Raw genomic sequence first — 27,660 nt, forward strand, 5'->3', positions numbered from 1 at the left:
CAAGGTTAGGAGGAAAGGCAAAAGCAGATTTTTATAACCTATTCTTTTGATTTCAAATCCAGCCTTTTCTCAATAATACTGTCAGTATCTGTGGAAGTGAGGCAGCAAAACCAACGTGAGCACTCACAAGCGTTCACAGACGGAGAAGGTTTTGTCAGGAACCACGAGCCTGCTTCTGCATTGGGTGCTGAGGAGGCAGCAGGGTCCAGGGCACAGACGGGAGTGTGGCTGCCTGCTTCCAGGTACCAGCCTGACACTCGCTGTGTGGGTTCAGACTGTAGCTTTCACGTCTCCGTGTCTGAGAGGCCTCGTTCTAAAACGAGTGTGCTGATGGCATCACCAGCTCGGTGGACATGAGTTTGAGAAGCTCCGGGAGTTGGTGAGGGACAGGGAAGGCTGCTGCGCTGCAGTCCATGGGGTTGCAAAGAGTCGGACACAACTGAGTGGCTGAACTGAACTGAACTGAAGAGTACTTAGTGAGATTGTTGTGAAACTGAAAAGAGTTGGTGTGCCTCAAGTGCTTGGAATATCTACCTTGCATCTATTAAGCCCTGTGCAAGAGCCGGCTGTTACTGCGTAGGGCATTGCTTCTTAAAATTTCAGGGAACTTGTTAAAGTGAGCATTCTGGGCTTCCTTGGTGGCTCAGTGGTGAAGAATCCACCTGCCCAGTGCAGGAGACATGGGTTCAATCCCTGGTCTGGGAAGATCCCGCTTGCTGCAGAGCAACTAAGCCCGTGTGACATGACTGCTGAGCCTGTGCTCTAGAGCCTGGGAGCCACGACTGCTGAGCCTGCGTTCCAGAGCCTGGGAGCCACAGCTGCTGAGCCCGTGCTCTGGAGCCCGGGAGCCTCGACTGCTGAGCCTGCGCTCTGGAGCCCAGGAGCCATGACTGCTGAACCTGCGCTCCGGAGCCCCGGAGCCTCGACTGCTGAGCCTGCGCTCCAGAGCCCGGGAACCACGACTGCTGAGCCTGCATTCCAGAGCCCGGGAGCCACAGCTGCTGAGCCCGCGCTCCGGAGCCCGGGAGCCGCGACTGCTGAGCCCGCGCTCCGGAGCCCGGGAGCCGCGACTGCTGAGCCCGCGCTCCGGAGCCCGGGAGCCGCGACTGCTGAGCCCGCGCTCCGGAGCCCGGGAGCCACAGCTGCTGAGCCTGTGCTCCGGAGCCCGGGAGCCTCGACTGCTGAGCCTGTGCTCCGGAGCCCGGGAGCCGCGACTGCTGAGCCCGTGCTCCGGAGCCTGGGAGCTGCAACTCTGAGCCTGTGCTCTAGAGCCTGAGAGCAACAACTACTGAAGCCTGTGTGCCCTAGAACTTGTGCTCCACAACACGAGTATATTCCTGGTGGTTTTTCAGGGCATTTGTTACTCAGCAAGTAAGCCCGTCATTCCGTAAACGGCGTTTGGTGAGTTGGCTTCTGTCCAGTTGGTCATGTGCAGTTGGCACGTTGACTTCCAGGAGATTTGGCTGGTGGGAAAGTAGAGATGCGGTGGGTAGGAGTCTATGCCAGGCAGAGAGCGTATCATAAATTAAAGCACAAGCCCAAGAAAAAGACCCTGAAAGACTGAAGCCTGCAGACCCCTCTGTGTGGCTGAGTGATAGGGTTTGGGTGGCTCGTCTGTGCGTGAGGCTGGAACACACTGTGGCAGGGGTCAAACCTTGAGGGGCCGTGGGCCTGCCTGCAGAGCAGATCAGACCACCCTTAGAGCAGCTCTAAGTGACCGAGGGGGTCTGTTTCTAATGTAAGACTTGGGGCGCTCCCACCTGGTGTCATTTCATTCACTTGAGCCACAGTTGCATCTTCAACTCTTTTAAAAATGGCACATATCAAAGGAATACTGCCTTTTATCACAACTCTGTGTGTTCTGACCTCTGAGAAATGAGTCCTTTTCTCTTTTTAGCCCTTTTAGTGTTGAACATCGCTTTTTGCAATTGTTATTGTCTCTTGATGTCCTTTTTTCCTGGACATTCGAGAGGCTGGGCAGGCAGGCGGGGTCACATTGGCCACTTTTCTGAGCACACTTAGCATCCCATCACCCCCCCATTTCAGGCCTGACAGGCCCGTAACTGAGGGCCCTCACCTGGCTCTGTGAGGCCCTCTTGGGCATCAGCGCTCCTCTTTGGTTGGCTGACACCTAAGTGGGCACCACCCTCCCCAACAGGATGTGGCAGAGACCAGATGGGCCTCTATGCCCTACAGCTGGTGAATTACACTCAGGTGATAGAAGTGAAAGGGAGGGGAGGGCGGGATCCAGTGGGCCTCTAAAATTTATCCATCTGGGGTAATTGCAGCTTTATGCCTATTGATCAGCAGTGCTTCCTTTTGGCATTCTCCTCATTGCACTAGATTTTCACCTTCTGAAGACGGTGTGTGTTCTTCTCCTTTGTGTTCCTCACGTTGCAAAGCAGAAAATGGGACGACCGCTCAAGGTCAGGGCCGCATCAAAAAGCCCGCCTTGTCACGCTGATGATCCTTCTATACAGGAAGGGAGGAGTGCATGTTTCTCTTTTGCCCTTAGAGTCAACACGGCTGCAGCCCAGGGTCCCTGGATGAGCCGGTGACCCCCTCAGTATGGCCTGTAGGTCAGGCGGTGGGAGTGTGGGTGTGTGCTCTTCGAATTCAGATCTGCTCTCAACCCTTGAGGTCACAGGGCGGGGTGCAGTGTCTTTACAGCCCCTCCAGCTCCCTTGCTCTCCGGGGGGGACTGGAGCAAGCCAAAGTATGCATATGCATCATGAAAACATTTCTGGGAAGGGCCGCGCTTTTCAGCAGATTCTGGGTTTTGTTTCACACTGAGAGCTGTGCAGCTGTCAAAGGCCCGGTCCTTAGCACAGCCGGTGCAGAGGGGGCATCTGTGAAGGCGGCCCGGTCGTCCGGAAATGGGTCCCATCTGTGTTGACATTGGCCGCCCAGCCCTCCAGCCAGGGCTGATCCAGACCACTGGGGATTGTGCTTCCTGCCCTCCCCTCCTCCGCTCCAGAGTAGCAGGGGGTCCTCGGACAGGGAGACCTCACACTTCCCTGCTGAGCGAGGAGAGCAGGCACGCTCCTCTGGGGGCTGCAGACGATACGGATGATACCTCATCAAGGCATTTTCCAGAAATGTTTTTATTTGCTCACTTGAGTGGTCACTCCAGTGTTCTTGCCTGGAGAAGTCCACGGACAGAAGAGCCTGCTGGACTACAGCCCACGGGATCGCAAAGAGTCGAACGCGACTGAGTGACTACATGGTACTTAGATGGGAGTGTATGCGTGTGCGCTCAGTTGTGTCTGACGTGTTGTGACCCCATGAATTGTAGCCCACCAGGCTCCTCTGTCCATGGGATTTCCCAAGCAAGAATACTGGAGTGAATTGAAAGAGACACATGTACCCCAGTGTTCACTGCACAATAGCCAGGACACGGAAGCAACCTGGATGTCCATCGGCAGGTGAATGGATAAGAAAGCTGTGGCACACATACACAACGGAGGATTACTCAGCTATAACAAAGAATGCATCTGAGTCAGTTCTAGTGAGGTGGAGGAAACTGGAGCCTATTATACAGAGTGAAGTAAGCCAGAAAGAGAAACACCAATACAGTATGCTGCTGCTGCTGCTGCTGCGTCGCTTCAGTCGTGTCCAACTCTGTGCGACCCCATAGACGGCAGCCCACCAGGCTCCCCCGTCCCTGGGATTCTCCAGGCAAGAACACTGGAGTGGGTTGCCATTGCTTTCTCCAATGCATGAAAGTGAAAAGTGAAAGTGAAGTCGTTTAGTCATGTCCAACTCTTAGGGACCCCATGGACTGCAGCCTACCAGGCTCCTCTGTCCACGGGAGTTTCCAGGCAAGAGTACTGGAGTGGGGTGCCATTGCCTTCTCCCCAATACAGTATATTAACACATTATATGGAATTTAGAAATACGGTGATGACAACCCTGTATGCAAGACAGCAAAAGAGACACAGATGTAAAGAACAGACTTTTGGACTATGTGGGAGAAGGCGAGGGTGGGACAATGTAGGAGAACAGCATTGAAATGTGTATATTACCATACATAAACTAGGTGATGCGTGCAAATTCAATGCATGAAGCAGGACACCCAAGGCTGGTGCTCTGAGACAACCCAGAGGGATGGGGTGGAGAGGGAGGTGGGAGGGGGCATCGGGCACTCATGGCTGATTCATGTCGATGTATGGCAAAACCCACAATATTGTAAAGTAGTTAGCCTCCAATTAAAAAAAAAAATGACTATTGGAGTGAGTTGCCATTTCCTCCTCCAGGGGATCTTCTTGACCCAGGGATTGAACCCGCGTTGACAGGTGGATTCTTTACCACTGAGCCACTGGGAAAGCCCCATTTAGATTGGGTAGAAGATAGCAATTTAGTGTTTTGATGTCTTTAGGCCAGACCCTGTGTAAATATGACTTATTATGCCAACAGGTAATAGGTCATTTTTTTTTATTATGGTAAAACATACGTAACACAGACTTGATCATTTCAATCATTGGTCAGTGTCCCATTTAGTGGTGTGAGAGTTTATTTTCTTGGGGTCCAAAATCACTGCCGATGGTGACTGCAGCCATGAAATTAAAAGACACTTCCTCCTAGGAAGAAAAGCTATAACCAACCTAGACAGCATATTAAAAAGCAGAGACATTACTTTGCCGACAAAGGTCCGTCCAGTCAAAGCTATGGTTTTTCCAGTAGTCGTGTATGGATGTGAGAATTGGGCTGTAAAGAAAGCTAAGCGCTGAAGAATTGATGCTTTTGAACTGTGGTGTTGGAGAAGACTCTTGAGAGTCCCTTGGACTGCAAGGAGATCCAACCAGTCCATCCTAAAGGAAATCAGTCCTGAATATTCATTGGAAGGACTGATGCTGAAGCTGAAACTCCAGTACTTTGGCTACCTGTTGTGAAGAACTGACTCATTGAAAAAGACTCTGATACTGGGAAAGATTGAAGGCAGGAGGAGAAGAGGGTGAAAGAGGATGAGATGGTTGGCTGGCCATCACCGACTTGATGGACATGAGTTTGAGCAAGCTCTGGGAGTTGGTGATGGACAGGGAAGCCTGGCGTGCTGCAGTCCATGGGGTCACAAAGAGTCGGACACGACTGAGTGACTGAACTGAACTGAGTTTAGTTGTGTAAAGTCCATACATATTGTCGTGCAGCCCTTAACATGATCTATCTCCAGAACTTTTCATCTTTCCAGACTGAAAGCCTGTCCCCAGTGAACAGGGCTCCCCTCCCCCAGCCCCAGGAGCCAGCATTCTAGTTCCTGTTTCTCGGAAACTGAGGTTTTAGTCCCAGCCCCTACCACCTGGCTGGATGGCATTTCGTCCTTCCTAAAGTACTTTCACAGCAACTTCGTTTTCTGTGTTTGACAGATGGGATCATGAGATTCTTTGAGATTATTATGAGAAAATTAGTTATTTTACCAGTTGCAGACTGGAGACTAAGCCTGAGATTTAAAACAAAATCATTTAATTCCCAGGGAAGTCAGATGTGATCCTTCTGGTGGATGTGACCCATCCGTTTCTTTTCTCCTTGTCTCTTGAAAACCTCAGAGTTTGGCGTCGCGTCTCATCCCTACAGCATCTTCATCATGGATCTATCCCGTGTCCTGTTGGCATGGCCGGAGGACTCTTCCCCCCTCCCTGCCTCGTGGTGGAGGAGGAGCGGACAAGAAAGTGGCTTCACGGCCTCTCATTCTGAGTTGTGTGTAAATAAAACTTGAGAAAATACGCGTGGATGATTTCCCAGTGTTTTCTCAAGTGCTGTTTGAATGCAAATTAAATAGTGATCAGAAGGGAATGGGTTGTCATTTGGATAAAAAAAAAAAACTTTTACTTTACCAAGAAGAGTACCTGCTCAAAATTCTTTTTTTTTAAAAGTTTTTAAATTTTTTTGGCTCTGCTGAGCAGCACACAGGACCGTAGTTCCCTGAGCAGGGATTGAACCCATGCCCCCTGCAGTGGCAGCATGGAGTCTTACCCACTGGATCGCCAGGGAAGTCCCATACTCGAAATTCTTTACGTTGGCGTTGAAACCACGTTTTGCAGTTTAGACCTTAAACTTTTGTTCCCTGTTGACAGTCATGAAGCTTAGCTGAAGCTGTGGAGTGCTGTCCTCGTGCCGGCGGAAAAGGGTTTTGCCAATGCATGGCTCTAGCGTGGGCCCTCTTCTCTTCTGTCAGATCCTATCTTTGGGCTGCTACTGAAGAGTCCACCTGCCAGTAAAAGAGATGCAGGAGACACGAGTTCAGTTCCTGGGTCGGGAAAATCCCCTGGAGAAGGAAGTAGCAACCTCCTCCAATATTCTTGCCTGGGAAATCCCACAGACAGAGGAGCCTGGCGGGCTACAGCCCATGCGGGGGTCACGGAGAGTCGGGCACACTGAGCCTGCACAGCCTCGCACACTTGTTCTTCCCGACGTGTGTGTGCTGGGCCCATCACACAACTTCACTTGAGATTTTAATCACCGTAACCAGAAGGACAGAATCTGGACGTACCCCTGTGTGGATAGAATTAAACTCAGAAAGAGATTCCACATTCTCAGGGGTTTTTCTCTGCTGAAGTCAGGTCTTCTGGTTCACTGGCCTATCTGGTACAAGGGCCTGAGTGATAAATTGGGGCTGGCGGAGGGGAAGGTGGTGGGGCGGGAAAGTGCAGTAGGGGAGAGAGGGGAGCGGAGGAGTGGGAGTGGAGACAGAGGCAGCGCAGATGCGTCTTCCTCCCGAGGGGACGAGAGGGCAGATGCCACGGAGCTGCAGGGGCTGGAAGCCTCAGGTTGCGCCCAGCGACCCTGAAGGCTGGCTGCTTTCCCTGCGTCTTACGTGGCTCGGCCACCACAGCGGTAGGTGTCCGGGCCTTGGTCCTGACACGGGGATGCATTCTTACTGCTGCAGTGCCCACCAGCTGGCTTCTCCTCCTCCACAAAGCAGCTCGGCTGCACCAGGGACGCTGGGCGACGTCTGTCATCCCCTGAGCCTCAGTTTCCTTGTTTCCAAAATTATATTGAAAACACTAACCTCTCAGAGTTGTCTTCTGAACAAGAAAAAAAGATACAGAAAGTCTTCCAGAACAGCGTGTGGCACACAGAAGGCAGTCTGTGAATAGTAGTTAATATTGTTATTTTGCTGAAATAATAGCAAAATAATCATTGTATTTGTGCCATCTTGTTGTCGTTCAGTCACTCAGTCGTGGCCAACTCTTTGCGACCCCATGGACTGCAGGCAGCACACCAGTCTTCCCTGTCCTTCACCATCTCCTGGAGCTTGCTCAAACTCATCTCCATCGAGTCGACGATGCCATCCAGTCATCTCATCCTCTGTCCTCCCTTCTGCTCTCAGTCTTTCCCAGCATCGGGACTTTTTCCAGTGAGTTGGCTCTTCACACCAGGTGGCCAAAGTATTGGAGCTTCAGCTTCAGCATCAGTCCTTCTTCAGGGTTGATCTCCTTTAGGATGGGCTGGCTTCCTCTCCTTGCAGTCCAAGGGCCTCTCAGGAGTCTCCTCCAGCAAGGCCAGTGACTTGTGAGCTGCTGGAAGGATCTGAAGGACGCCTTCCCCTTGAAGGCAGTGGCGCTAAGCCGTGGCCCTCGCCGTCTTCTCTGCCTCTTCCCGCATCTGCCCTGTGACAGACACACCGTCACTCTGCCCGTGTCTGTAGCCCCGGAGGTGGAAGTTCACGGATCAGTGGCATTTGGGGGTGGAGCTTGAGATCCTCTTTGGAGAGGCAGGGTGCTTCTCTAGAAATATTATTTTTTGAGGAGTGTGATTTCAAAATGCACGTTTGTGTTTTTTTTCTTTTTAAAACAATAGTATACAGAAAATTCAATGGACTTCCCTGGCCAGCCCGTGGTTATAACACTGTGCACTTCCAATGCAGGGGTCACGGGTTCAGTTCCTGGTCAGAGAACTACGCAAGGTACTGCTTAAAAAACAAAAGCAAGCAAGCAAACAAACAAAAAAACCCCTAAAGAAAATTCAAGCTCTACAGATGTGCATGAAACAGCCGTAACCTTGTGTTAGCATTTTGGGGAGTGACCCGTCTTTGTGTAGAGGTCCGCATAAGCACAGCTCCGATAGGCTAACAGGCACCTGTTTTCTTTCATGTAACAGCATCCAGTAGAGACTTTTCAAGTAAGTGACTGCAGGTGTGCACCGTCTTCCTTTTAAATGGCTGTGCGTGGATGTGTTGGAACACCTGAACAGTCTCATCTCAAGGAATATTTTGATTGCTTTTAAATTTGGAGGGAAAAACTTTTATTGAACATCCTTAAATGTTTTTGCTCATATGACCAGTTGACCTTCTTAGCATGTATTTCTATAAGTAGAATCGTGGATTTAGGGGCATACGTGTGGAGAGCTTGTGTGGAGTGCACACCAGCAGGGTCTGAGAGTCCGCTGAGAAGTCTCATTAGCTGAGTGCCGGCTCCTACCTCACGCACCTTAGCAGCCCTGGAAAGGAGGAGTGTGCTGTGCTAATTGATGAGTGTTTGATTCAGCCATTGGTAATGCTTTCCCAGAACATGAATAATTCCACTGTTTCAACACACTAAGAGGAAGCTGAAGCATTCTCATTTCATTAATAAAAACACTCAGGGACTCAAACAGCCATCTACTAAAAGCACCGAGCGGAGATGTTTAACCCTCCTGTGGACTTCTGTTCTGACCTCGCCCAGGGAGGATCGGGTATCAGGTTCCGCTGTCAGCACCACCCCTCGGGGACCTGGATGTGGTCCAGCATGAGAGCCCAGGGTGACGGCTGGTGGGCAGCAGCCTGGGGAGGGGCGTGTGCAGGGGGACCAGGGCCAGGACACTGCCTTCAAGGACGGGGCAGGGTGCTGTGCGGATGACCTGGAGTGAATTATCTCTCTTCATCTCCGAGAGGAAGGAGTGGGTTGAGCCCACAGTGGCGATTAGTCATTCGCAAAGGACTTCTTGGCTTCAGGCTTGAGTTACAGGGGAAAAAAAAAAAGGTGGAGTTTCGTGTTCTATGGGGTCATTGTTCTCCTTGGAAGCTGAACTTGGTTGCCCTTCAGTTTGGGGCCTCTGTTCTCCTCCATTCCCAGTGACATCTTTCCTGTTTGTTTATAGGATATAGGTGGTGTGAACTAGTTAGGAAAGGGGAAGAGAGTGAATAGGAATCTGAAAAAGGTCACTGCTGGGCAGACCCGGGCTTGAAGACCCCAGCTTGTCACGAAGCAGCGTCTGGTTTTGAGCAGATGTTTTTAGACACTGAGCCTCCCTCTCGGTGTCTGTGAAACATAAGGTGATGTGGTGTTGGCCTTGCAGGGTCCCCGCACGGATGGCCGATGCAGCTTATAACCAGGGCCGCGGCTGCTCGGGGTGGTGCCAGCAGACAGCAGGTGTTGCTGCGTGTTGAATTTCCAGCCCTTCTGTCTCTGTTGTTCTGAGGTCCATGAGGGAGGGATGGAAGCAGCAGATTCTACACGTGTTCATGGGAGGAAGAGCTGGGTCTGCTTTAGTGTTGCCGGGCACGTTTGAGAGACCGGTGCTTCAGCTGGTCTAGCTAGAATTTGGATGGGCCTGAGCCTGCCAGCTTTCCATGTTGTGAAGTTACGGCTTCGAAAGCAGCCTGCCTGTCTCAGAGTCTGTCAAGGAACTGCGATGGGACTGGGTTGAGTGGTGAGCAGATACCTTCTCCAGAGAATAACGTGCAGTTTCTTTTAGAGCTGGCTTGTGGGTGATTTCCTCTTCCCTTTCTTTGTGAGTTACCCTGACACACAGGAGGGGTTTGGTGAGATAGAGGGCACACACGCTCATCTTTTCAGTTGCCACGTAATGAGCACTGCTCTGAGATGTGCACGGGCGATCTGAACCGTCTCTGTGCCCCCCAGGGGTCTCTGGTGTGGGTGGTCCTAGGAGGAGGAAGTCAGCCTGGGGACCCGGGCCGGTCAGTGGTGTGGGGTGGGCCGTTGGGTGGAGGGGAGGAGAGATACCCGTCTCTGCTCTGGGGAGGGCTCTGCAAGGGCCAGTGACTGCAGCCTCTGCCTGAGTTTGTGTCTGGTGGTGGCTGGCAAGTGGCATCGATTGAGCGGCGTGGCCAGGGCCAGGCAGAAGGTGGTCGTGGGCAGGCGAGCAGTGGAGACCCCGCCAGGAGCCGAACTTTGGAAACTCTTTGTAGGATGATGTTATTTTTCGGTGGAGACATTACAGAGGAGAGAGGCATGTGCCCGCGGACGCCTGTTAGGTCAAACTCCAGAATTCTCTTCTAACTCTGGTGCTCTGTTGTTTTTCCTCCCTTCGCTCAGCCACCCGACAATGGGCCGCCACCGCTCCCAACGTCCTCTCTCCCGGAAGGCTACTACGAGGAGGCCGTGCCCCTGAGTCCCGGGAAAGCTCCGGAGTACATCACCTCAAGTGAGTGCCTCCTGTCCGGCCGGGCTGTTAGGGAGCCCCCCGTTTCCTGGGGTAAAGGGGAGTTGGAGCATACCCAGCAGCATGGGAGTTTAGAGTCAGGAGATCCTGAACCCAAGGGAGGGAATACAGGAAGGGCTTTGAGAAGTCTAAGGTGTCCTCTACATACCTGGGGTAATTTCAGATGGTTGTCCTTTTTTGTGACTCAAAATTAGTGAAATCCCGTTGCCATGGGAACATGTCTCAGCTAGTGAAATGTGTTCCCTTTGGTCAGAAGGGGGTGGCCTTTTGAGGCATGTGCCCATGGGGTCCCCGCTGGCTTGACCAGGGCGCATCCCTTGGAGGCTGCATTCATGGTGCCGCCAGGAGGGCATGTCTACAAGATACATACAAAACAAGCAGATGTATCATAGCTGTTTGTTTCGTTTTTAAATTTATTTCTTGTTCAAGTATGGTCAAATTACAGTGCTGTGTTAGCTGCTGCTATACAGTGAAGTGACTCCGTTATGTCCTTTTTCATATTCATTCCTGTTAGGGTTTATCACAGGATATTGGGTAGAGTTCCCTGTGCTGTGCAGTAGGACCTTGCTGTTTATCTTTTCCCTATATAACCAGTTTACATCTGCTAACCCCAAGCTCCCAATCCAGCCCTCTCCCACCCCTACCCCCTTGGCCACCACCAGCCTGTTCTCTGAGTCCCTGCTTCTGTTGCTGTTTCACTGAGAGGTTCGTTTGTGCCATCTTCTACATTCCACATGTAAGTGATAGCGTGTGGTCTTCGTCCTTCTCTGTCTGACTTATTTCACTTAGTAGGATAATCTCTGTGTCCACCCATGCTGCTGCGAATAGTGTCATTTTGTGCTTTTTATGGCTGAGTAGTGTTCCATTGAATATGTGCTGCAGCTTCTTTGTCCACTCACCTGTTGACCAACATTCAGGTTGTTTCCTGTGTCTTTTCTTTTCCTTCATTCATACAGGTTTTACCAGAATGTTTTTGCCTAAGTTAGGGCTGTCATGACACGGCTGTTCTCTTCCTGCTGGGGACTCAGAAGTGCCTCTTTATTGGCAGCCAACTTTCACATTCACAGAAAGAAGGACATGCTGGCATTGAACACCTTTTTGGAGTGATGTCTAGAGTTTGTTTCTAGAGCTTTGGCTTTATTTCTCCCCCTCATACTCTGGAGTCTGTATAGTCAAAGCTATGGTTTTTCCAGTAGTCATGTATGGATGTGAGAGTCAAACCATAAAGGAGACTGAGCACCAAAGAACTGATGCTTTTGAACTGTGGTGTTGGAGAAGACTCTTGAGAGTCCCTTGGACAGCAAGGAGATCAAACCAGTCTATCCTGAAGGAAATCAGTCCTGGATATTCATTGGAAGAACTGATGCTGAAGCTCTAATACTTTGGCGAAGAAGTGACTCATTGGAAGAGACCCTGATGCTGGGAAAGATTGAACGCAGGAGAAGGGGACAACAGAGGATGAGATGGTTGGATGGCATCATCGACTCAATGGACATGAGCTTGAGTAAGCTCCGGGAGTTGGTGAAGGACAGGGAAGCCTGGCGCTACAGTCCATGGAGTGCAAAGAGTCGGACATAACTGAGCGACTGAACAACAACAAAAAGTGCTCTGGCGGCAGTATGCGTCGTCTCATAATGAGGCAGACGTGGCCTCTCCGAGTGTGCTGACTTAGGGAACCCAACTTGCCTTTCCCATAAACATGGATAAAATGGGAGTGAAAGAGTATTAACTCGTATCATAGAGAGACTCCCCTTGCCTGTCACCCCACTTCCGCTGTTTTCAGACATGATCTCCTTCATCCTCGCCATCTGCCTGCCACCGGAAGTCTCTGCTTCATGCAGACTTGGGCTTTGCCATCGTTCTCTCCCCTGGCAGCGCGCAAGCAGAGCCATTAGAGCAAAGCGGAATCTAGCTTGCTTGTTAGCAGAAGATCCCCTTGGGATGTTTTGTGAACATGAAGAGAGACACGCAGAAGCCAGGCGGGCTGGACTCCAAGGCCCAGGGGCCTTTCCTGCTCACTCACGCCTGCTCTCTCTGGAAACTTCCTACAAAGGCTCAGCCCAGCATCAGTAGGTCCTCATTGTTCTGAATGAGGTCTGAGTGAGAGAAGGGATTGTTCTCATGAGAGGGCTGTGAAATCTTGGGTCTTGAGATCTGGAGATTAAATATTTTAGAACCATTTGGCAAAAATGCATTTAAATCATTTCTTAAGCGTCAACTGCCTAAGGAGGTAGTAAATTAAGTAGAAAACACAGAAAAGTTAAATGGCTTGTTCATTGGATCCCTTTCTTTCTGAGAGCAGAGAATAAAGAACAAAAACATCTTGATGAGGGTATTTCCCAGCTCTGGGGACATTTGGTCCCAGCTGTCTCCCGCCTCCACTCCCCCTTCCTCCAACATGCTTTCAAGACTAGAAATTGATAGTCTTTTTGTTTCACCTGTGGGAGCCTGTGGTTATTTTCAGTCCAAGAATCCCCACCTGACTGGTGTGTCATGTCCTGAGTTGCTGACAGGCAGGCCCCTTGGGTTGAGCTAATTCCAAGGAAACAGTCATGGAAGGACTGCTGCTTGGGGAGACAGCGGGTCAGCAGAGCTCACACAGTGGGCTTCTTAACCCAAGCGTCTGTGGCCGAACCCTGGCTGCAGGCGTGGACCCCTCCCAGTGGACCCGTGGCAGGGGGCTGAGTCCGGGTCTGGCCAGGGTCACACACCCCTCACTTATTGTGGACTTGGGGAAACTTTTTTGGGCTTTATGTCATGTCCGGTTTGTCAGAGAAGCAGGACCATGATGAGTGTTGTAGAGTGAGGGGTGTGTGGTAGACACGAGACCCTGTGCAGTTGTGGGAACCTGGGAAGATGAGTGTTATAGGGCCAGCTGTCATCAAGGAGAGCTGGGCGAAGCCTGGGGGCAAGGAAGGTTGCTGGAAACCTCCTCTGCCTCTCACCTCCCCACACAGGGGCCCTGCATGAGAGGCTGGACCATGGCTCCACAGAGCTGCATGCCTAGCAGTCTCTTAACCTGCCCGTGTACTGGCAGCTGCTTCCCCGTTTGCCTTCCAGGTCATTCACAAACTTCCCGTGTGGCCAGTCCTAACCTAGAGGCATCCAGGGAGGGGAATTTAGGGGAATGCTGAGTTGATACAGTGTGAAAAGCACCACTGTTGGTCTTGGCTTGGTTTGGTATCCACGCACCTCTCTTTACCACGGTGAATTTCCAAACAAAGACAGGAGCAGAGTCATGGTTCAGTCTAACACAATTCAGCTGCGGCCAGAAACTCCCCAACTCCCCCAGAGGATACAGTGTCCTCTGTCCACTTTGGGTGACACTGTTCTCTCATAGCCAAGTTACGCTCTCCCCCTTGAGTGACTGTAACTGTTGGGCCTGATGGAGCCCGATGGAGGTGATGGAGCCCAGTGGAGATGATGCAGTTTGATGGAGCCCGATGGGGATGATGGAGCTGGATGGAGGTGATAGAGCCTGATGGGGATGATGTAACCCAATGGAGGATGATGGAGCCAGATGGAGGTGATGGAGATGATGGAGCTGGATGGAAGTGATGGAACCTGATGGAGGTGATGGAGCAGAGATGATGGAGCCTGATGGAGATGATGGAGCCAGATGGGATGGAACCAGATGGGGATGATGGAGCCCGATGGGGATGATGGAGATGATGGAGCCAGATGGGGATGATGGAGCCGGATGGGGATGATGGAGCCCGATAGAGAGGCACCTTCTCTGGTGTGATGCTGCGTGCTCCTTGGTGGGTGGGATGACCCAGAGCCCAAGTGGGGCAACTTGGGTTGGTGGGAATGTGATCAAACTTTTAGACTCTCCTGGGGGTATTGGAGAGACAAAGCCATTTCCTGAAAATGATCGGGTTCTCATCGTCTTCAAAATCCCCCCTGGGAGAGCGTGCCAAAGGCTTCTGTGTCATTGTCTGAAACGGTTGAGCCGAGAAGCAGAAGCACCTCAAGGCGGCACGGGAGATTCACTCCAGGGCCTGGGCCTCACGTGACGTGGAGCTGCTGAAGGAGTCAGCGGGAGGCTGTCCCCCAATGTGTGGAAGGAGAGCTGGACTCAGTGGCAGAGGTGTGGATGCATCATTGGTGACTCTGTGCCCTCCTGCCCAACTCCATGTTTTTCTTCACTTTGCACAGGGTCCTCATTACCTCCTCACCAAATCATAAATTCCAGCGCCAACAGCGGACTCCTTGATGTCCTGTTTCAGCCTCCAGGAGGTACCCTGGACTCTGCTGGGAGACCGCCCAAGAGACTGATGTGTTGTCCTGCGTGCTCAGACTCTTAGTCCCAACTGCTTGGTTTGCGAAGTTGGCTGACATTCTTCTAGCATGATTCCGTCTGTCCTGCTCTCTCAGCAGAAGGCGGGTCATGAACTCACTGTCTTTTCAATGAGTGGACCTAAACCCGTGGACCTCAACCCATCCTCCCCTTGATGCGAAGGGCGGCCAGGGCATGGTTTGCTCGTTCAGTTCATAATCAGAATCAGCCAAAACCGTCTTCCTTCGTCAGGATGTGGTCTTGGGTGAGTCACCTGCTCTGCCGGCATCACCCTTCCCTCCCTCTGAGATAAGGACACAACTGTGCACCCACCTCCGGGCGGCTGAGAGGACCAGCGAGGCAGGGCGTGTGCCCGCGAAGCCAGCCTCCTCTTCTCACAGCTTTATCCCACAGCGTGCAAATAAAAATATAAAAAGTACTGCCTGGGGGCTTCCCTGGTGGCTCAGTGGTAAAGAACCCGCCTGCCAATGCAGGAGACACGGGTTTAATCTCTGATCCAGGAAGATCCCACGTCCCACGGAGCATCTAAGCCAGTGCTCCACGACTACTGAAGCCCATGCACCCTAGAGCCCATGCTCCTCAACAAGAGAAGCCTCCGCAGTGAGAAGCCTGCTCGCCACAGCTAGAGAAAAGCCTGCAGAGCACCAAAGACCCAACATGGCCAAAAATAAATCAATAAAATTATTTAGCAAAAAACACTGCCTGACACATTGGAAGTGCTCATTGAATATTTCTTGCCTGAATGAAATGAAATCTCCCCATCGCTGGTTGATTTAGCCCTTCATTCTCTTGTTGACTTGTTCACTCAGTGTTTACTGAATTTGATATTCTAGAAAGTGAGTTAAGCACTGAGGGTTTCGTGGCCCCCCAAGCGGCCATGAACATGGTCTTTCTAGGATAAAACAGGACTTGATCTGCTGCCCGACTGAAATCTGTCAGCAAGCCTTGGACCGTGGAGTAGCTCGTGGTCTTTCACAGGTTCATGCTTTCTTTCCTGGGCCCTATGTTCCAACCACACTAAAATTAAAAAAAAAAAAAAAAGCTTTTATTATAAAATGCATTTGTCAAAAAGCGCATAAAATATGAATTTATGCTTAATGACTCTCCATAAAATGGGACACCTAAGTGCCACCACCAGGTCAAGAAGGAGCACTGTCAGCCCCGGAAGCCCCTGCCTCCTCTTGACAGCCTCCTCCCCGCAAGGGTCAGCCCGGCTTGGCTTCGATGACAGTGACGTAAATTCTGTTGAAAAGCACATGGCTCGCCGCTGTTTGCGTAGTGTTCTATATTTTTCTTTGCTTTTGCAAGTCGTGTTCCTTCTCCTAGACTCTCCTGTCTGGTCGGCGCCATCTCATAAGCAGTGGAGGCTGATGGCTTTGTCCAGCCTCCCCTGTGTGCCGTGTGCACGGCCCTCTGGTCACCTGCCTGTCTGAGTACTCGAAGTGTGGATCTGGAGACCAGTTTTATTTAACTTGAGTTAATATTTGAATTTAAATGGCCACCGTGGCTGCCATGTGAACAGAACTGTTGGGTAGATGTAGATGGTGGCATATGGGGGGTGGGGGTGAGTGTGCGCTTGCACATGTGTGTGTGTTACTGTGGGGAAAGGAGTGCAGAGAAGGAGGAGAAAGGCCTTGACTGAAGCAGCACGGCAGGGGAGCCTGAACTCTTCTCTCCATGGTGGTCTGTAACCTGGATCCTTCAGGCGCTCGAATCCCCCAGCCCCACACGCCTCTTGGCAGAGCATCCTTCCCACCATCACGACAGACGCCTCCTAACTGTCATCCCGGCTTTAGCCCACTCTCCCTGCCATCGCCAGAGTTACCTCTAGGGTCAGTCACCCTAGTCTAGACTAGTCACCCTAGTCTCTTCCGTAAAATTCTCCCCTGACTTCTTTATTAGGATTTAAAAGTTAAACCATCAATCACTCTATTCCCCGCCTCCCTTATTAAATAATTCTTTGCAAGAAAGTTAACATACACGCATGTCTCCTGATTACAGATTACAGTCCAGTTTCCAGCGAGTTCTATTCTGTAAAGGGTTGGCCAGTTCTTGTGCATCCAGTTGCTTCAGCCACAGATTCTCCTTATCTATCCTTCATTCCTCATTGAGGTGTTCACTCCTCACATGTATTATGAAAAGCAAATGCATTCCAGATGTGTCTGGGGTTGAGGGAATGCTGAGGTGAATCAGACACTGCCTCCGGGACCTTTCGATCCAGCAGGGCTGAAGCGATCAGGATCACGGACAGTCACTCGTGTTGATTCATCATTTTTAAGATGCCATCCATCCTTCTGAGGGCTTTGCATTTAAGTCGATCTAACAGTGCTCCGGATGGCGATGGCAGCATCGACTCAATGGACATGAGTTTGAGCCACACCTCTGGGAGATTATGAACGACAGGGGGTGTCATGTGCTCCGTTTCATGGGGTTGCAAAGAGTCGGACTAAGTGACTGAACAACAAACAAGTTCTCCCTTCTGCACATATGTATCACTTGCTCTGTGCCAGGCCCTTTGCGAAGCACTGGGACAGTCCCATCCAGCAAGGGGGTTTCCCTTCCTGCAGGGGAGACAGCTTGAGGCGGGACAGACAGACAGGGGTGGCAACACAGCGGCAAGTTGTGTGCTGAGTGTGGGGTGGATCCGAGGGGGTCGCCGCACCTGCACCTGAGCTCAGGCTGCCGTAACGCAATATCATCCGCTGGGTGGCAAAACGGTCCTTTTTATGTTCTCAGAGTTGTGTAGTCTTGAAGCCAAGATCAGGGCTCCAATGTGCTCAGCTTGTGGTGAGCGCTCTCTTCCTGGTGTGCAGGTGGCTGCCTTCTCGTCCTCACATGGCAGGGAGAGAGAACTCCAGGTCTCCCTCTTCCTCTTCTCAGTGGATTCGGACCCACTCACATAACCTCGTTTAACCATAATTACCTCCTAAAAGTCCTGTCTCCAAATACAGTAACATTGGGGTTGGAGCTTCAGCACATGAATGTGGGGGGCTCCCAGTTCAGTCTACAGCCGTCAGGGCTGGAGAGCCAGGGAGGGCTTCATGAGTTAAATCCTAAGTGATGAGCATATATCCAGGCAAGGGTAGGAGATGGAGTGGGATGAACAGGGAGCCTGGGTGAGAGCTGTGTGCACAGACCCTGAGGAAAGGAAAACGGGCTCCCGTGGGGACCCTGCAGACAACCCGGTATATAAGTGTTGACGCTCTGCAGAGTAGGAGGGGCGGGTGGACATCTGTGACAACCCCCAGGGTGGCCTGACTGAGAGGGGTGGTCTGGGTCTGGATCTTGAACCTTAAGAAGGGTTGGTGTGTGTGGTGATGCCAGGAGGAAGGAAGGCATTGCAGACTTGAAAGAACTTTTAAAAATATATTTATTTATTTGGTTTCCTTGAGTCTTTGGTTGCAGTGCATGGGCTCCCGAGTAGCTGAAGGCTCTGGAGCACACAGGCTCAGCAGCTGTGGGGCATGGGCTTGCTTGCCTCTTGGCATGTGGGATCCTAGTTCCCCAAACAGGGATCACACTCAGGTTTCCAGCATTGGAAGGTGAATTCTAAATCACTGGACCACCAGGGAAGTCCTGAAAGAACTTTCACATCGAGGTGTGGGTGGGAGTTTCCTTTGGCAAAACCCATTGTTGAGTAGGGGTCATGGCACCCAGCGAGAATGTGGCGAGGATTTAACAGTGTGGGGCCTGCAGGTGCCGAAGTAGTTTTTATAAATGCAGAATTCTTAGTCACTTCATTTGAAAACTCTTTGTTGGGTTTCTACTACCCAAGTCTGAGTTATTTTCCCCCTAGTTTTGCCAGTTGATGTTTTCCAAGCACCCTGAATGCTGAAACCCCTCCTCATTTACAAATAAAATGATGGAGCCCACAGGTCGTCCTCAAGATAAGGTTTTTGCTCACTTTTATTTCTCATCTTTGACAGATTATGACTCGGATGCGATGAGTAGCTCTTACGAATCCTACGATGAGGAGGAGGAGGATGGGAAGGGGAAGAAGACGCGGCACCAGTGGCCTTCGGAGGAAGCCTCCATGGACCTGGTGAAGGACGCCAAGATCTGTGCCTTCCTGCTGCGGAAGAAGCGCTTCGGGCAGTGGACCAAGCTACTCTGCGTCATCAAAGACACCAAACTACTGGTAAAGCCTCGCCACTCGGTTCTCTCTTGTGTAGAGTCGGTGAGGCGCAGTGGGCCATCTAACCGGGCGGAACCTATACCCAGGCGACATTCACATTGGTGGACACAGAGGGAGCAGCCTCGCCACTCGGTTCTCTTGTATAGAGTCGGTGAGGCGCAGTGGGCCATCTAACCGGGCGGAACCTATACCCGGGCGACATTCACACTGGTGGACACAGGGAGCTGAAGCGCTGGCCCGTGACCGGCCGTCAGCAGGCCTGGCTGAGGCTCCCGTGCCTTTAACGCCCTTTTCTTGCCAGCTCCCTAAGCACTCAGCGGGCAAAACCATCCCCGCCTCGGGCCAGCGTCTGCGGCTCGTGTCAGGGGAAATGCACGCTGCTGGAGCTTGCCAGACGTCGCAGGATGGATTTTCTCATTTGTAGTGAGTCAGTGAATTCCTCAAAGCCAGGTCATCGAAGGCGGACGGGCAGGCCAGGCGAGGTCTGGGGGACGGTGCCCAGGAAAGGAAATTCTTTTGGAGAGCTAAAGGCTGACTCTTTTTTCTTTTTTTGTAACTCAGGGAGGCAGACTAGAAAGAGTAAGTAGCAGAGGAGCGGGGGCAGGAGGACACACACCCTTTGCTGCAGGCGCCAGGCCACCGGGGAGCCTAGAGGGGAAGCCAGAGCCTTTGCCACGCATCCTCTGTCCCTCCTCCCTGCTTCCTTCCCAGCTTCAGAAATCACGGTTGGTTGTTGGCATTAAGAATGTTAGACTCTGCTTTTGTATTTTGTTTTTCCTTCAAATGAACCTTGGGGAACAAAAATCACTAAAAATTCTATCATTAAAACAACACGTGAGGGTGTATGGTTCTGTATCTCACTTTTCAGTGGAGCAGATAACCTCCCTTTAAAAAAAACAGTCTCATCTGTGAATTATGGGAATCTTATTTTACTAGATTCTTAGGACATAGTATGTTTTTTGATTCATGGTTTTGTAAAAAAAAAAAACAAAAAACTTTTTTTTAAGCAATGAGAATACATTTGTTTTTTTTCCACATGTGTGGCCTGAATTTCTCCCAAATTTAGACTATGCCAAAAAATGATTATGCCACGGGGGAATTTTAAAGTAAAGAACGAAAGAAAAAAAGATTAAAAAGATTAATATGGTCCGTATTTACAATCTGACATAATGGCTGCAAGATGTGGATATGTTATATAAACGCTTTAAAAATACACAGTTGGCTCTTGTGTAAAGGGCTTCCCTAGTGGCTTAGCTGGTAAACAATCTGTCTGCAATGCAGGAGACCTGGGTTCGATCTCTGGGTTGGGAAGATTCCCTGCAGAAGGGAAAGGCTACCCACTCCTGTATTCTGGCCTGGAGAATTCCAGGGACTGTATAGTCCATGGGGTCGCAAAGAATCAGACACTTGACTGAGCGACTTTCACTTCACTTCTCATGTAAAAGAAGTTTTAGAGCACGCTGTGGGAAGCCTGTGGTTGGAGTAGGGTCAGTAGTTGTCAGAGGTGCTGAGTCCACCCTTGGTCCCAGCCCCCGGCCCCAGCCCCTTCTCTTCCTGTCTCTTCCTTCCCTCACTCCTCATCTGCTTCTTCCATCACTTACCAGGTTTCCCATCTTCCAAACCGGGATGATGATACCATTTAGAGTAGCTGTAAATATTTAAGAAGGGATGAATGGAAAGCCATGCAAAAGCACTGTCTTTGATGAAATGCAGAATCAAAGTTTTGTTATGAAACTTTTTCATTCAAAATGACCTACGATCCAACTGCCCAGATTACTCCTGTTGACACTGAAAAAAAAAAAAAAAATCAACAGTGTTAAAAGCAAGTACTCTCTAAGTGTCACAGAACAGAAAGCTGTAAACGGAAAACGAAACAGCAGCCTTTTCCCCTAAATGCCCTCAGTGTGTTTTCCCACGGGCGCCACCATGACGAGCTTCTTTGAATGTCCTTCCAGAACCCGTTTGTCTCTGCGCCCAGGCAGCTCTCTCATGGGCACTGAGATGTGCCCAGACCCCTTCAGTGCTCTCCCGTGGACCCTGCACTCAACTGGAAGGCGCAGCTTGGCAGACGTTTCTGTCTATTAAATGCTGATATGTATACTCTTCATAAAATGATTCATCTGTGTTTCAGAAAGAGTAGGGATGAGATAGGTAGACATGAAATGAGGTAAATTGCCGTGTATCCAGGATGCTGTGTGCCCACGCTAGAGAAAATCTAATACATTCATGTCACCTGTAGAGGATGCTCCGCTAGAACATAAGATCCATCAGGACTTGACACCCCGCCGAGGCACGTCCCGGTGCTGGTTAACTCTGCTGAGTTACGAGCAGGTGTGTGTGCGCGTGCACAGAGGTGCGGTCTGGGTATACAGCGGGGCTCTGTGTGTGCTTCCCCGGATCTTCAGGGGCTCCAGCCTCCGAGCATCTCTGCCCTTCAGCTGGACCTCCAGGTGCTTCTCCAGCGCTGCTTCCACTGTGCCATAAAGGACTTCCTTATACCCTTACTCTGATCTCTCCTGTCCATCACAGTGCTACAAAAGTTCCAAGGACCAGCAACCTCAGATGGAACTGCCGCTGCAAGGTTGCAACATTACCTATATCCCGAAAGACAGCAAAAAGAAGAAGCACGAACTGAAAATCACCCAGCAGGGCACAGACCCGCTTGTCCTCGCCGTCCAGAGCAAGGAGCAGGCTGAGCAGTGGCTGAAGGTAACTTGTTGCTTTTGTTTCTGAGCCAGTTTCCTTCCCAAACCTCTTCCTGAGATCTGTTAGTTTTTGTTTAATGTGCATTTTTTTATGCAAGCACAGGCAAGCAGTGGATTAACCTGTCTTTGATGTCTTGAATATTCTGATTACTTTGAGGTTAATCATTTTAAATTTTGTCTTCAAAAGGGCATTCTGCCTCCTGTTTGCAATCTACTTCTAGAACTTTCTCTTTTGGCTTGGTTTTATCATTTTGCTTTGTCATGTCCGAAGTGAAGTGTTAGTTGCTCAGTTGTATCTGACTCTTGTGACCCCATGGACTGTAGCCTACCAGGCTCCTCTGTCCATGGAATTCTCCAGGCAAGGATACAGGAGTGGGTTGCCATTTCCTCCTCCAGGGGATTGAACCTGGGTCTCCTGCATTGCAAGCAGATGAGCCTTTACCGTCTGAGCCACCAGGGAAGCCCATCGTGTCTGGATGTAGTTTTTTTTTTTTTCCCCTGCTCAGGTTTCCCTGGTCCTTTTAAATCTGTGGATTTAAGTTTTTTCAAAGTTTTGGGAAAAGTTTTCAGCCATTTCCCTTAAAATATAACTGCCCCATTCCCTTCCCTCTCCCAAATAATTTAAATATATGTTAGACTTTTCCACTATTTTCTACTTTTATCTTCTCTTTTCGTTTCTTATCCTTAGTTTCCCTCTTTAGTCGTGTTAATTTTTTTCTTGTTACTTTCCAGATCACTGTTTCTGTCTTCAGCTGTATCTAATCTGCTAGTAAGTTTGCTCTTGTTCACCGGGTTCTTTATTTTGTCTATGGTAGTTTTCAATTCTGGAATTTCTAGTTGTTTCCTTTTTAGGAACTTTTGTTTGGCTTTTCTCTCCATGACAAGCACATACAGGCATGCTTCTTTTGACTGTGGTTTCGGTTGAGTTTGGACCTGGGTCTGTAACCTACGGTTCCTTTTCTTGTGTATGTCATTTTGTCTTCTTGTCAGGGTATCTGATGATCATGCTGGTCATTATATTAACATTTGGAAAAAAAAATATTGTGGTACATTTTTATGTCAGCTCTGCTGAAGGATAATTCAAATATCCTACAGTTCATCCTTTTAAAGTATGAATCATTGGTTTTCAGTTGATTCATAGAGTTGTGCAGCTATCAACATAATCTAATTTCAGAACATTTTCATCAGCCCAAAGAGAAACGCTGTCCTTACTGTGTTAGCAGTCACTTCCCCTAACCCCAGCCCCAGCCAACTACTCATCCGCTCTCCATCCCTATAGATTTGCCTGTTCTCAGCATTTCCTGTAAACACACTCATGCGATATGTACCCTTTTGCGGCTGTCTTCCTTACTCAGCATGATGTTTTTAGATTCATCCACATTGTATCTGTATCACTCTGTCTTTCCCTCTTGGTGCTTTTTGTGTCTTTTCTAAGAAACCATTGTTTAATCCAAGGCCTGAAAGATTTATAACTATATTTTCCTCTAATAGTTTTGTAGTGTTAGCTTTTAAATTTAGTCTGTGGTCCATTTTGCTTTCATCTTTGGTTATACTGTGAAGGAGGGCTTTAGTCTCAGTCTTTTTCTTGTGGCATCCAGTTGTCCCTCTAGAAATAACTGGATTCTTAGCACAGGGCTTCCTTTCTTGGAGAGCATTTGCATTTGCCTGTGGCACAAGCTTTGCTAGGCACTAGGTCTCCAAAAGCAGTTTAATCTAATTTCAGAGCTTGAGATTTTTCAGAGCCCTCCAGATGACCTGAAGTCAGGCTGTAGTCCATTAAAAGGCAGGCTTATATTTATTTTAGTCTTACTCCAGCTCCTAATCTTGGGGTCCTACTCTTAAAGGTAGGGCTCCCCAGGTGACTCAGTGGTAAAGAATCCACCTGCCAAGGCAAGAGATGCAGGTTTGATCCCTGGATTGGGAAGATCCACTGGAGAAGGAAGTGGCCGCCCACTCCAGTCTTCTTGCCTAAGAAATCCCAAGGACAGAGGAGCCTGACAGTCCGTGAGGTCACAAAAGAGTCAGACGTGGCTTAGCAACTAAACAACAACTCAAGTGTGGGGTTTCGCCAGGGACCTGTCCTTTCTGTGCCCCAGACCCAAGCTTTTGGTTCCCGTTCCTCCAGATCTGCCAGAGTACTAGCTGGCTCCTCAGCTACCTCCTCTGGGAGCAGCAAAGGCAGTCCTAGCTGCTGGCTTGCCTCTCAGTATTTCCATCTACCTCTGGATCATGGCCGGGTAATTCCACACTATGCTCATAGCTGTTCTCTGCTTTTAGGAAGAGGCTGTGTGTATTTCATCTTGCTTTCCTGATGGTCTTTATCGGGGGATTGGTCCACACCTTCTAGTCCGTCATTGCCTGATAGTACTTGCTATGAAGAAAAAGACTGGGACGGGCTGGGAAAGCTTAATGAGACATTTTATAACGCTGCTTTTGTAATAAGATGCCAGCGCCCATTAAACCCAGAGCCCTACTTCCCTCTCCTCCCCTGGAAAAGCATAAGGCCAGACTCTGCAATGACAACAGTGATCATTTCTGCTGGGGCAGCGCACACAGATGTGGCTTTTCGCATGTCTGTAATTTGGGAGATGGAGCAGAGCATTTGTTTTTTTTAATGGGAGTCCTGTGATCGAGAGTTCCGGCTGCTGAGTTTGCTTCGCCTTCCAGACACAGAACCTAATATGTCACATGTCAACCCCTGCTGTTACCAAAGTACTTTTCCATCGTCAACAAAGCTGCCCAAAAAGGTTGTTACTTTTAGCCATTTCATTTTACAGGTGAGGTACTGAGTCCCAGATACACACAATGGCACACCAGTCAACCTGTGATGGAGCCAGGAGTGGACTTCAGAATTTCCTGACTTCATTTTCATCTTCGTTCTGCTGGGCCATCTGACAATTTGCCATTTTCTTTTCTTATTCCTGACTTCTGGGTTCTTAGCACCATTCCTTCATTAAGGAGGGAAAGAATGAGGAAATAGATGAAAAGCCTAATTTTGATTCTGTTTTCTTCACCTGGTTACCTGTATCTGGCCTTCTGCATCTCTGTGTTTACCTGTTTCTTAGGGGAGAACCGAGAAAGGATGCTCTGAAACCTAAGCTTTCTTCTCTTTTCACTCTGTTCTCACAGTTTGTTGACTGTTTAATGCGCACCGAGTCATAGCTCCCTTCTTAGTCACACTGGTCTGGTGTGAAATCAGAGTTCACTGGGTTTTACTACTTCATCGGGAAATAATATTGAGCTGACCGTGCTGCTCACAAACACGCAACTAAAGACAAAACTTTTTCAAGAAGTCAGATGCTAATGGAGTGAAACAACCTTACATCTATTTCACCAATGTGAAATACAGTTCAGGGTACTTAGCCAACTGCAGAGTGATGACTCTGGCAGTGGAAGTTGCATTGCAAGGACTTTTTAGCATTTGCTCATGTTTCTTTAAAAAGAAGTAAACACGTGGTAACTTACCTTTTCCTTAAGGATTTACCTTAATTACTCCATTTAATGTTTGTGTGTCACTCCCATTGCATGTTATAATACAGGAACCTAGGAAGTCTTGATTAGAAATGAAAGTCAGATGACAAAACTAGTTTTAATCAGATACAAAATTTTAATTTTTAAAACCAGCAGAGCTCTTGGATGGAGAAGGAAATGGCAACCCACTCCAGTGTTCTTGCCTGGAGAATCCCAGGGATGGGGGAGCCTGGTGGGCTCCCGTCTATGGGGTTGCATAGGGTCGGACACGACTGAAGTGACTTAGCAGCAGCAACAGCAGAGATCTGGGATGATTTAGTTTAGTTTCATCCAGATATTGTCTTTAGATTGGCTGCCTTTTCCAAATCATCTGGAATTTAAAACAACAGAGATTTCTAATGATTTGGTGCCTAAGAATGTTTTCTTTTTAGTTTATGTCTTTTACCCCTTTTAAAATCCCCAAAGCCACAGGTATACTTGAAACATGCCTCCCCTATTAATTCTCTCTCCCTCTTCCAAGATAACTTTTATCTAGAATTTGGTCTTTATTATTATTATCTAGGTATGCTTTGCTGCTAAGTCACTTCAGTGGTGTCCGACTCTGTGTGACCGCATAGACGGCAGCCCACCAGGCTTCCCTGTCCCTGGGATTCTCTAGGCAAGAACACTGGAGTGGGTTGCCATTTCCTTCTCCAATGCATGAAAGTAAAAAGTGAAAGTGAAGTCGCTTTTACTTACACATGTACATACTCATAAACGAGGGGCAATATTATTTTTCATGTTTAAACTTTCTGCGTAAATGGCTCCAGCCTGCACGTGTCTCTCCGCCAGCTTTCTTCACTCAGCTGTTTGTTTGCACACTCTTGCTATCTTGGACCGTGTTCAGTGCGTGTTCTCACGCATGTCCCCTGGTCTGGGAGTCCTGGTTTCTCCAGGATGGGGACCATCTATTGGAATTGCTGAGTTTGGTATATGCTCATCTTCACCGTTACTGGAGCTTGGCAGGTTGTTTTCCAGGCTCCTGTGTATAATTGAGCCTCCTCCAGCGATGTGTGAGAGAAATCATTTTGTGTGTGTCCTTTCAGAGTTTCTTTGTACGTGTGCAAGCAAATAGAAATGCAGATTTCAATTCCCACCCTCCCACCCTCATAAAAAGGGTATATTCTGCACCTAGTCTTTTTTTTCCCCCCTAAATAATTTCGAGATTTTTTTTCCAAATTAAAGAATAGAACACTTCCTTTTTTCTCTCTTACACTACATAGCATTTCACTTTATAAACAGAATATGCTTAAAAAAAATCTGCCTCCATTTATGGATATTGGATTGTTGTCATCTTTTGATGTGACAGAGTTCTGTAATATTTATCCTGTGTCCACAGCATCTCACACTTCTGCTAGTCTGTAGGCTAAATTTCCAAAGAGAGTAATTATTTGTATGGAGGTTACAAGCATTTGTAATTTTGAGATACAGATGAACCACTCTTCATAGGAGGTTTACCGGTTCAGCTTCCCACCAACAGTATGTGTGCGCCTCTTTCCCCACTGTCTTGCAGCAGAGCATGTTACCAGCCTTTGAATTTTTGCCAGCCTGGGAGGGGAAAATGATATCTCATCTAGTTTTAATCTGCATTTATTGTCTTATGAATGGCATGGAGCATCTTTTTATAGAGTTTAAGAGCCTATGGCTATGTTACTGTTTCTGTGAACTGTCTGTTTATATCCTTGGGCCTCTTTGTAGATATCCTGCTCAGAAATGTCTTTTGAAGGAAACTCCCGATTCTGGAGGCCAAGCCAGGTTTGGTAGCCACAGCTCTAGCTCGGCCTGCTAATTTTCACTTGGATAGAAGTTCTCACGGAAGAAGCAGGGTTTGAGAGCACAAGTAAGCTCTCAGTCAGGTAGGCTGTGAAGGTAAATAGCATTCCATAGCCATTTTCACTAAAGTGTTATTTGGTTCCTATAATTGCTTCTGAAATTCATCATAATAAATATAAAAAGGCAGGAGGGAGAAGAGGTGAGCTCGTCCTGCGCAGAGCGTGTGTCACTAGAGGGCTGGCGGGAGCCTGACCCGGAGCTGTGACCTCAGCTCCAGCAGCCTCTTGCTGAATGTCTCAGCTGAGCTACTTGACTTCTCAAAACATAGAGTTTTCTCATCTATGAAATGAGAGGGGTGGAAAGGAGTATTTCCTTTTGGAGTTGTGGTGAGGATACAGCCATATGAAAATGAAAGTGTTAGTCTGACTCTTTGTGACCCCATGGACTATAGCCTCTGTCCACGGAATTCTCCAGGCAAGAACACTGGAATGGGTTGCCATTCCCTTCTCCAGGGGATCTTCTCAACCCAGGGATTGAACCCCAGGTCTCTTGCATTGCAGGCAGATTCTTTACTGTCTGAGCCACCAGCTTAAGACCTAAATTATTTAGAAGAGCACCTCGCCTGTATGAGCACGTATGTACGTGTGAGCTGCTCTTGGTGGTGGTGGTGTTAATCGATTTACAAGCTCCTGCTGACGTCAGGTTGGAAGTCAGGATGACAGAGGATGTTTTCCGGGGCCAGAGCTGCAAGCGTCCTCCTCCCTTCCTCCTGCCCTCCTTTGTCCAGACCTGCAGGGAGGCCAGGAAGCACTATCCTCCCGTGTTCCCTCAGACGGGACACCATGTGCCAATCATCT

The 27,660-nt window shown here is 49.2% G+C and overlaps 1 protein-coding gene across 5 annotated transcripts in view; it reads left to right on the forward strand.

The window, feature by feature from the left end:
* Window positions 1-27,660, forward strand: part of AFAP1 (actin filament associated protein 1) — a 149,347-nt gene that overhangs the window by 59,440 nt on the left and 62,247 nt on the right. For 4 of the 5 annotated variants that reach the window (XM_025289636.3, XM_044945614.2, XM_044945612.2 and 1 more), the window contains exons 4-6: window positions 10,254-10,362; window positions 18,607-18,818; window positions 21,345-21,524. In XM_025289636.3, the coding sequence (XP_025145421.2) occupies window positions 10,254-10,362; window positions 18,607-18,818; window positions 21,345-21,524 (501 nt within the window). Of the gene's footprint in view, window positions 1-1,207; window positions 1,402-10,253; window positions 10,363-18,606; window positions 18,819-21,344; window positions 21,525-27,660 lie in introns of those variants that run through there. The other variant, XM_044945613.2, reaches the window with a different exon arrangement.

Source organism: Bubalus bubalis, chromosome 7 (assembly GCF_019923935.1).
Source record: "Bubalus bubalis isolate 160015118507 breed Murrah chromosome 7, NDDB_SH_1, whole genome shotgun sequence".
Taxonomy (NCBI): Eukaryota; Metazoa; Chordata; class Mammalia; order Artiodactyla; family Bovidae; genus Bubalus; species Bubalus bubalis.